Source organism: Strix aluco, chromosome 5 (assembly GCF_031877795.1).
Source record: "Strix aluco isolate bStrAlu1 chromosome 5, bStrAlu1.hap1, whole genome shotgun sequence".
NCBI classification, from domain to species: domain Eukaryota; kingdom Metazoa; phylum Chordata; class Aves; order Strigiformes; family Strigidae; genus Strix; species Strix aluco.
The window spans coordinates 67,863,739-67,873,545 of NC_133935.1; the positions used below are offsets into that span (position 1 = coordinate 67,863,739).

Here is a 9,807-nt window from a genome sequence, read left to right on the forward strand (position 1 = left end):
ACCCCCCGGCCCCAGCCCCGGCCCGCGCCCCGCCGCCGCGCCCCGATTCCTGTTGATGCAGCGCCCCCTGCGGGGCGGGCGGCGCTGCCGGGCGGCCGCGAGCCGCGACAGGGCCGGGGCAGGGAAGAGCTCCGCGTCCCCGTCCGGCGCCGCGCCTCAGCGGGGCGGGGGAGGGGAGGGACGCCCTCCGCTCCTCCGAGGCGCGCCGCCGGGGCACCGGCGCCCGCCGTCGCGCCGCATCGGCCCCGCGGGGCTTCCGCACCGGGGAGCTGACGGCCAGAAGCAGGCGCGGAGGGCAGGCGCCCCGGCGTCCCCCCCGCGCGGGCACGCCGCCCAGGCGAGGGGTCAGCAGCGAGGAGCAGGAGAAACCACCGCGGAGGGCGGGGGGAAGCGCGCCACGCGGTACTTCGGCGAGCGCCGGCCCCCTGAAGCAGCGGGCTTTGAGGCGCCGCGCCGGGGGCTGCCCGCCCCGCAGGCCAGGTCCGCCGCAGCCGCGGCCTGGCGTGCCCCGGCGCTGCCCCGCCCCCGCGCCGCCCTGGGCGCAGCGTCTCTGCCGCGCGGAGCGACCTTCCGCAGCCGCGGGGCGGGGCCGGGCCCGGCGCGCCGCGGCATTCCCGCCCTGCGCCCGGCCCCGTCCGCCGCATGCAAATGAGGGTCCTCCTCATTGGCCGCGCCGGGAGCTCTTTGAAAAGGCGCCTCGTGATTGGCCTCGCGGAAACGTTAACGCAAAGAGGAGAATCTCCCCCCTCCCCCGTTCTTTTTTTTTTTTTTTTCCGCCGCTGATGTGTGATGCGTTCCTCAGACAGTCTGTAACTCTGCGCGCCGGTTACTACAAATAAGTAGTTCCCAGCCCCCCCCCCTCCCTCCCCCCGCCCGCCTGCCCACCCGCCCGCACGATGGGGCGGGACGGGAGGCTGCGGTCCCGGCCGCCGCACCGCGGGCGCCCCGGTGCGGAGGGGAGGGGGCCGCTGGGGCGGCGGGGAGAGGTGTTTCCCCCTCCCCCGCGGAGGGATATCCTCGGCGCGCGCCGCGCTCTGCCCGCACCAAAATATTGGGAGTTAAGAGGCGGCTCGGCGGCGCCGCCGGCTCAGAAGCGCGCGGGCAGGCACGGCGGCGGCGCGGCTCCGCTCCTGCGCCCGCCACGGCTCCACTGCGGCGCCCAGCCCGCTCCCCGCCGCGGCGGCCCCCGCAGGGGCGGGCTTTACGCGCGGCCCCGCAGCCCCCGGACCCGCCTGCCTCCGCGGAGGGCTCTGGTTCTGCCCGCGCCTCCCTACGCCCTGAGCGGCTCTCGTCCGTTGGAAGGGGGAGAGCGCGAGCGGCGCCCCCGCCGACTCCCTGTCGCCGGAGGACTTGGTGCGACCGCCGCGTGGATCTGTGCCGGCGGGGGCCCCCGAGGACTCCGTCGCTGCCCGCTCCCGGCCGAGGAAGGAGCCGCGCAGAAGGTCTCGGCGGCCCGCCGCCCTCAGCCGGCTCCGGAGAGAGGGGAGCCGCGCCGCGCCGCCGAGCGCCGAGCCGGGAGGACGCCGGCGGTGCCATCGCGGGGGACTCGCCGTCCCCCCCCCCCACCGGAAGATGTTGCTCTCCAAGTTCGGCTCGCTGGCTCACATCTGCAGCCCCACCAGCATGGACCACTTGCCGGTGAAAATCCTCCAGCCAGGTACGGCGGGGCCGGCGCCGGGGCTGGGGTGTCCCCCTGCGAGCGCGGCGCGCCGGGCGGGGCGCGGACCGGCGCCTGCTACGCGGGGTGTCGGGGCCGGCGCCCTGCAGCCCCCGAAACTTCGGGGTGCGCTCATTTCTTTTTTTCTTTTATTGAAGAAGACAATTTATTAAAAAAATAAAGCCCTCGGCAGAATTAGGGCAGCGCACGTATTACGCGTTCACCGGGCAGAGCATCTGGGGGCTTTTATTATTTTTTTTTAAATTTTTGGTGGAGCGCAGCGCGGCTGCGGACACTAACGCGGTGTGTTTCCCTCTCGTTTCCCCAGTGAAAGTGGAGAAGGAGCCGTTCGATAAAGTCTACCAGGTGGGCTCCGTGCTGGGCAGCGGGGGCTTCGGCACCGTCTACGCGGGGAGCAGGATCGCCGACGGCTTGCCGGTGAGGCGCGGGATGGCCGCGCAGCGCGTCCCGGGCGGGGGCGGCGGGCGGCAGCGCGGCGCGGGAGGCTGCGGGCGCGGCCCGGCCCGGCCTTCGGCGGCGGGGAACAGGCTGCGTCCGCCCCGCCGCTCACGGCGCCTCCTTTCCTTCCCGCTCCCCAGGTCGCCGTGAAGCATGTGGTGAAGGAGAGGGTGACCGAGTGGGGCACGATTGTAAGTACCGGGGCGGGCGGGGGGGCTCTGGGGGTGCTGCGCGGCCGCGGGGCTCCGCCGCGGCGGGGCTATTGTGTGGGCGGCGGGGCCCGCCCCGCTGGCGCGGCCTCTGCGTCGGGGGGGAATTTGGCGGGGGTTCGCCGCCGCAGCGCCGCGCCCGCCCCTCGGACTGCGGCAGCGGCGGAGGGGGCCCGCCGGCCGCGCCCTCCTCCCCGCCCTCCCCTCCCCGCCCCCCTCCCCCCTCAGCGCGGGGGCGCCTCGGGCCGCACCGCCCCCCCCCCCGCTGACCCGCGCCCCCTTCTCTGCCCAGAGCGGCGTCATGGTCCCCCTGGAGATCGTCCTCCTGAAGAAGGTGGGCTCCGGCTTCCGAGGGGTCATCAAGCTGCTGGACTGGTACGAGCGGCCCGACGGCTACCTGATCATCATGGAGCGGCCCGAGCTGGTGAAGGATCTCTTCGACTTCATCACGGAGAAGGGCGCCCTGGACGAGGAGACGGCCCGCGGGTTCTTCCGGCAGGTGCTGGAGGCGGTGCGCCACTGCTACGGCTGCGGCGTGGTGCACCGGGACATCAAGGACGAAAACCTGCTGGTTGACCTCAGGACAGGCGAGCTGAAGCTGATCGACTTCGGCTCGGGGGCCCTCCTCAAGGACACGGTCTATACCGATTTCGACGGTACGTGCCCTCCCCGCGCCCGGGGCAGCCCGGCTGCGCCGGCTTTGGCCAGAGCCCCCCGCCCCTCCCGGGGTGATGCCCTCCCTAGAGCTGCCGCTCACCCCGTTTCTGGGGCCTGGCAGTAGCGAGCAGTGCCTCTGACGCAGGGGTTCATATCAGGTCTATCGGTAATGGAAACCTTTGGACCCGAAGCAGCTTAGGGTGTTCAGTTGCGTAGGAAAGAAGCGATTCCAGGCAGTGACGCAGCAGTTTATGTTTCCCTGTCTTGGAAAAAGCGTTTTTTTTCCTAGAGGGCGATCTGTTTACATGGAGGCTTTGCCAGTGTCGGATGTTTCCATGTGTGGATATGCAGTTTTTATATGCGATGCTTTTTTTAACTTGAAGCCGTAGCTCCCCCCCTCCCTTTCCGCCAATGTCCTGGAAATCCCGCATTGCAGATTTTAAAGCGATGGGGATAAATACACTCCCTCAAAAAGACTCGATACTAGCTTCAGGGCCAGGCTCGATGCTTTGGAAATGGGGAAGCTAAAAATAAGCGTGTGTGTGACAGGAGGGAGTATTTCCCCCAGCCCTTTAATTGTGACTGATGTAATGGGGGACCTTTTTTATTTTTTTTATTCCCCCCCTCCCTCCTCCCCCAGCTGCCGCACTCACATCTGTTTGTTGTGAAACCCGAAGCCCCGCCGCACGTGACCCTCAGCATCATGAATTCCCGTTTTTGTTTGGTATCCAAGGAGCCCGCGAGCACCCGGGTGGGGGGAGTGGGTTGGGAAAAGCTGCCGCAGAGAAGCCCGCGGGGGGTGCCCCTTAAAAACGTAGAAATCGTAAGCGGCCCTGTTTTGTTTACTGCCTTGTGGAATCGGATAAAGCAGATTAGCCCCGTGTAATGCGGGTAGACCTGAGTTTCACCTTCTTGCCGCCCTCTCTTCTCCTCCCCGCCAGCCCCCTTTGTCCTTTTGTGTCTATTTTTGGTGTGATGCTGCAGACGCCACGTGGTCAGTGAAAGGGAGCTGCCTCAGTAAACAGTCAGCTGATGGGGCTGTGTTATGCCTTGCAACAAAATAGCACAACCGGATGGGCCAAGTCTGTTGATGGTGTAACCCCGCAGATGACCTGGAATTACACCACTAATGGCTTTGGCCCATAAGAAATTAAAAGCTTTTTTTTTTTCCTTTACTCCCAAATGACAAGTTTATGAATTTAGTTTAGCCCTACTAGAAGGGGCTAAACAGTAGGGAAACACTCTAAACCTTGACTTTAATAATTTATGGGGTTTTTTCCTTGCTTTTAGGAACAAGAGTATACAGCCCTCCAGAGTGGATCCGGTACCACAGATACCATGGGAGGTCAGCAACAGTATGGTCTCTGGGAGTTCTGCTGTACGATATGGTTTGCGGAGACATCCCTTTTGAGCAAGATGAAGAAATCTTGAGGGGACGATTATACTTCAGGAGAAGAATTTCACCTGGTGAGTTGTATAGGGGTCAAGTGGGGGCTTTTTTTTCTGTCTTTTTTATTATTTTTAAATAGTCCCATGCATTTCAGCTTGTACAGGTGGATTTTTTTATTCAGGATTGTCATTTTACTTTCCTAGTCTAAAATGGCTTTTTTTTTTGCTGTTTGTTACAGAATGTCAACAGCTGATCAAATGGTGCCTTTCACTGAGGCCTTCAGACAGACCAACACTTGAGCAAATTTTTGACCATCAATGGATGCACAAATCTGAAGTAGTGAAGTCTGAGGACTGTGACATAAGGCTACGGACCCTTGATACTGATGTATCTAGCACAAGTTCAAGTAATGAGAGTCTGTGAATTACTAAGGACCTCGCACTGGGAGGGGAGCTACAAGCAGAAAGACCACAGTGCTGCTGCCAATACGTAGGAGGGGCTAGAAAAATGCATTCATTATTCTGTAGTTGAATCTTTGTCTGAGGGACTTGATTTTATTTTCCCCCTTTGCTGGTTTCTGCTTTGGAATGAGAGATTTCCTTTGGAAACGCTGATGTTTGGGAGTTGCAGGCCAGTACTTAGTCAAAGACTGACCTTATTAAGAAAGCAGTGACCTCTTGAATACATGGTAAACTTTTTTGCTCTCATAGAGCCTGGACTAGATTTTATTTGCTTTTGAGTGCCTTTTTGAAAGCTGCTTCAGTGGGACTTTCTTTTTTGAGCTGTGTATGTCCAAAGAAGATCCAGTTCATTATAGGAATTTGCTCCCTTTAGACTCAGTGCTGGAGGAAGCAGCTCCTATGATGCATTGGAGAACATGTTCGGTGATTGAATGAAGTAGTCCCATCCACTGGTGATGGAATACTTGAACACAGACATTTCACTCCTGCCCCCTGGCCCTTTCCAAATCCAGCCCACCTCTGCTGCTCAAAATATTTCCTATAGCCTGCACAGAAATATGAACAGGTATATCGGCTTTTTTTATCAGAAACATTTATTCGTGTTTCCTTTTATCATCTCTACCATTGGGCATGAGAAGCCCCTTTCTCAACTCCCCCCGGCCTTTTGTCACCCTGCGAGTCTTAAAGTATGTATGGGCATGTTGAATGCACAATCAATGCAATATTCAAGGACTTTACTTTTTTTTCCATACCTGTATAATGTGTTTATGTAAACTTGGTTTTTCTCATGTACTATACAGTTATTTATTGTTTGGAGTTTAGAAGACCTCCCACAGGTTTCAGCTGTGGCTATTTATTTGGTTAATTTATTTGGTTAGAGTTATTCAACACTGTGCTTTCCCCTCCTTCTCCCCATGGGAATTCTGGTGGTTTGCCCATGGCACTTTTTTCTGCATTCCTGTCAACTTTTGTTTAAAAAAAAAAGACAAAAAAATTTTTCTGACCTTATCAATTTTTGTTGGAAGATGGAAAATTGTTGTACAAAGTCTAATTTAAGGGAAATAGAATGACTTTTTAAAGTTAGTCAGTATGCCTTTTGTCTGGTATTATTGTACCAGAAATGTAAAGTAATGCTGTTTGGAAGGGTTTTAAATTATTGACATTGTACAGTCTCCGTGCATTGGCTCTGGAAGGTAGAGTGGCAGAGTCATAAACCTTAATTTATTTTAATAGCTGTGTTTCTGTGATCTGGTTGCATTTATGCAGCTTGGATTTGGATTTTTTTCTTCTGTTTAACAGTGTGAAATGTATGGAGATCATATTTTTTATACAGGTATTTCAATTAAACTTTTTTTGTATATAACAGTTCGGTGTTTGTGTGCTCACTTTTATCTTCACCATTACTTTTGATGCCAGTTGGGGAACACATATGCTCTAGCTTGTAAAGGCCTACAGCAGCTGACCCAGAGTTAATAGGTCTACACCATTAAGCAGTGACCATTTCAGAAAAATTAAGCAATCCCTCATGTTGAGTGTATCGCTTTCTTGATCACCATATTTGATGTTGAACTGGAGAAGGTGTACAATGCAATGGCACTAATGGCTTATATAGAAGGGAATTGGCCAGTAATTGTGGGGCTTTTAAATGTAAACACTGAAATACCACTGAATAACTGAAATACCGCTGTACTCATTGTCCTTTAATATAACAAGGAAGGATTTTTGTAGTCACTGGTGGTTACTGTTTTCACAGTTGACATGTTTACTTTCCATTACATGCAGTTTCCTTCCTCCTGCTTACCCCTTCCTCCTGGGGGTGGATGGGGATTTCCTGTGCCCTTACAGGAAAGGGACAGCATTCTTGGAGAGTCGTGTGACTGTTTTCCTTCAGTTCCCTTAGATTATCGAAAAAAGACTGGTGTGTCACTTCATAAAATACTGGGGAACATGTGCCATCCTCATTCATAGCAAGACAAATGTCCTCAGCACATTAGGAGTCAAGTCCTGCAGATTACTGAGTTCATCCTAGCTTCTCTGCAGCTACTGACTGACCTGACTTGGTCTTTTTGTGGGGGTGGTAGTGATTACTAAGTTTAACTACCACAGAGGGATCTTCAAGGTATATTTAAGGATGTGTTCAGACCTTAAAGGTGCTTTGTAGTAGTTACAGTAAAGGGCTCGGCTTAAAATCTGTTGATTTTATGGTATTTCCTTTTCTGGGGATCTATCTGCCAGCTCATCTACTATTATTTTGGTTCCCTGTGGGGAATACCTCACTTGCTGACATCACATCAAGCTCCTGATGTTAATCAGTTGAGACACAAAATGCCACTGAATAGCAGGAGGTGAAGCAGAAGGGGAAAAAACATTTTTGTGTGTGCAGTTTTCTGATGACATGGGTGGAAGGTGTGTAGCTTTTTCTTGGCCATAAAAAGAAAGTTCATATGACTTGTCAGGGGGAAAAAAAACCACAGCTGTGTCCATCAATTTGTCTGATTCTACACTTTCTGGTTTTGTTCCTCTTTTTTTTAGATTCATTTCTCTTAATCAAAATCTGTATGTATGCTAAGCCTAGTCCCTGGGAAAGTCACATATACATGAAAATGCCTATTGTTGAAACTCTATTCACAGACATAAAATATTTTACAGTTAAGATTGCTTAGGAAAATGACACAATCACGTCCTAAGAGAAGAATGCTTAAAAGTGAAGACTGGGGGTTTATAATTGATTATCTCTTTTGCTTAAGAGGAAAGACTCAGATAAACTGCAGGAGAGTTGATCCTAAAGCCTAGTGCAGTTCTTTAGGGAAGCACGTTTCTAACCACAAGTGGTCCCTGGAGAAATTCCAGTAGCTGATGATAATTAACATCTTCCACTCCAGTGGCTTCACATGCTAGCAGCTGTTGAGAGGGGTGGTAGCGAGGCCGTACGGGTGAGCTTCAAAGGGCTACCAGAAAAGCGATTCTAAAAATACGTTTGTAAAGCTATTGTTGATTGCTGAACTAGGGACTTTCAACATTTCCACAGGAGCGTATGTTACTTTCCTTAGCTTCATAGAGAATTGCTGTTGAAGCGGTCTGTTTTGAAACATAAAAACTAGGTTTTCACCTTTTGCTACTGAGGCAAAATGCATTAAAAGGATAAAGGTCAAAAGGACACGGGCACGAGTGCTGACTCCCCTCTGGGATTAGCGCAACATAAAAGGTACACTTTCAGTACTGCACAGGCAGCTTTAGTTGTGAAACTCCCCTGTACACTAATAGAAGCCACATGGCTGAAACACCATATACCGAAAGTAATGATTTGTAAAAATAACTTTTCATTACAGTTGAAAGCTGGAAAATGATGTGTTAATATAGTTCCATTAGCTGAGTGTTACTGCCAAAATGAGCAAGTCGGTGACAGCTCTTGGTTTCTCCTGTGCTTCTATCTGGTATTTTAATATCATTAAATGTTACTTCTCTGGGATCTTCCTCTCCACACTAGGTTGATTTTCAACAGCACAGAGCTTGAAAAGCAGAATTCAGCAGATCATTCAAAATACTACTGTTTTAACCTTGACAAATTGATTTAGCAGTGACCATACCTATGCATGTATGTATGCTACTGGCTTCATAACAGGAATTTCAAATATATTCTAATGCTGAAATATCTTTAACAATGTAGTCTTTTATGTAACTCATATTCCTAATAAAACTCATTCTCCTGCGTGCATAAGCATACACTCGCTTCTTCTTTTTTCCCTTGTAGTTAACTAAGCTTATATTTACTGAAGCAGCCAAACAAGAGCCCTTTGAACAAAACTATCAAAAGGATGTTAGATTGACGAGGGTGTGTTCTCATGAAACACTTATGGTTCTCTTTCAGTGGTTTACTGACCTCTGTTGGTGAAATTAAAGTATACGTTCTGAAAATAATGATGCATAAATGGGGAAGAGAGATTTTAAAACACTGCTGACAGATATTTTTAGATATGGAAGAGTGTGGCTAATACTTAAATATCCCACAATGTTTAAAAGGCTACGATTGCAAAAAGAAGAAAAAAGAAAAACAGAAGATGCTACAAATATGAAAATAGCTTTTCTATTAAAACGGGAGAGGGAAGTATGAATTCAAAAGGTTGTCAACTCTGCATCTGAAGTTACAGAGGTAACCTGCCTAGTGAGCCCTCAGTCACTTACCTGACTCTTGGCATGAGCATTTATGAGCATATTAGTCCTCACTCTTCCACTTCATTTCAGTCATGATGAGAAGCACTTGTCTCTGGCATACAGATGGGCAATAATTCTCAGTGGTGTAACTAGATAGCATAACAGATCATTGTGACCCTATCAGCTTATTAGTTTTGGATTGTTTCTATTAACATCAGTGATGCTACTGTTGATAGCAAAAGTCAAGATGGTGGCATTTTAATTTTATTGCATTACACATTTTTTCTAGTATTGTACTGAAGTTTGTTATGCTGGCAAATTTGCAATTGCTTGGTTTCATGTTTATCTGTGGTTTAAAAATTTAATATGTTTTTGCCTAAGGGCTTCCTTCAGGTAGCTGATATACCAGAGACATATTAAGCTTTGGTTATATTGCAGTACTGCTGAACGAAGTGTTAAGGAGGCCACAAACCCATACAGCTAAAAATAAATTTAAATCTGTATTTAGCCAGGATTCCTAATTAATTTCAGAGAACATTTGTCTCAAAAATGGCGGATTCATGTGGATCAATTAAAAAAAGTGCATAAAGACACACCAGTCTTTATTTTTGCTGAAGAGAAGTTACACTAAAGAACCCCAGAACTGGTGTCTAACTCAAGGCAAAATGAGGAGCAGTAACATAAATCTATGAAATTCTTGCAGAGATTTTCTTAGCTCGCAATCCCACTACTTCTGATCCAATAAATTTAAAAGTTATCCAATCTTTTGTATCCTTTGCTGCTCATAATCTTACTATTATTTGTAATATGGCCTAACACATT

At 51.0% G+C, this 9,807-nt stretch overlaps 1 protein-coding gene across 1 annotated transcript; it reads left to right on the forward strand.

The window, feature by feature from the left end:
• Nucleotides 1-1,080: 1,080 nt before the first annotated feature.
• Nucleotides 1,081-6,198, forward strand: PIM3 (Pim-3 proto-oncogene, serine/threonine kinase). The gene is made up of 6 exons (XM_074827698.1): nucleotides 1,081-1,657; nucleotides 1,986-2,095; nucleotides 2,257-2,307; nucleotides 2,618-2,981; nucleotides 4,273-4,449; nucleotides 4,611-6,198. Exons 1-6 carry the CDS (start codon nucleotides 1,573-1,575, stop codon nucleotides 4,793-4,795), a joined length of 972 nt encoding a protein of 323 aa, XP_074683799.1. The 5' UTR covers nucleotides 1,081-1,572; the 3' UTR covers nucleotides 4,796-6,198.
• The last annotated feature ends 3,609 nt before the right edge of the window (nucleotides 6,199-9,807 follow it).

Coding starts and splice junctions, on each gene's coding strand:
- PIM3 (XM_074827698.1), top strand. CDS start 1,573: ATGTTGCTCTCCAAGTTCGGCTCGCTGGCTCACATCTGCAGCCCCACC. Junction 1,658..1,985: donor GGTGAAAATCCTCCAGCCAG/GTACGGCGGGGC, acceptor TCGTTTCCCCAG/TGAAAGTGGAGAAGGAGCCG. Junction 2,308..2,617: donor TGACCGAGTGGGGCACGATT/GTAAGTACCGGG, acceptor TTCTCTGCCCAG/AGCGGCGTCATGGTCCCCCT.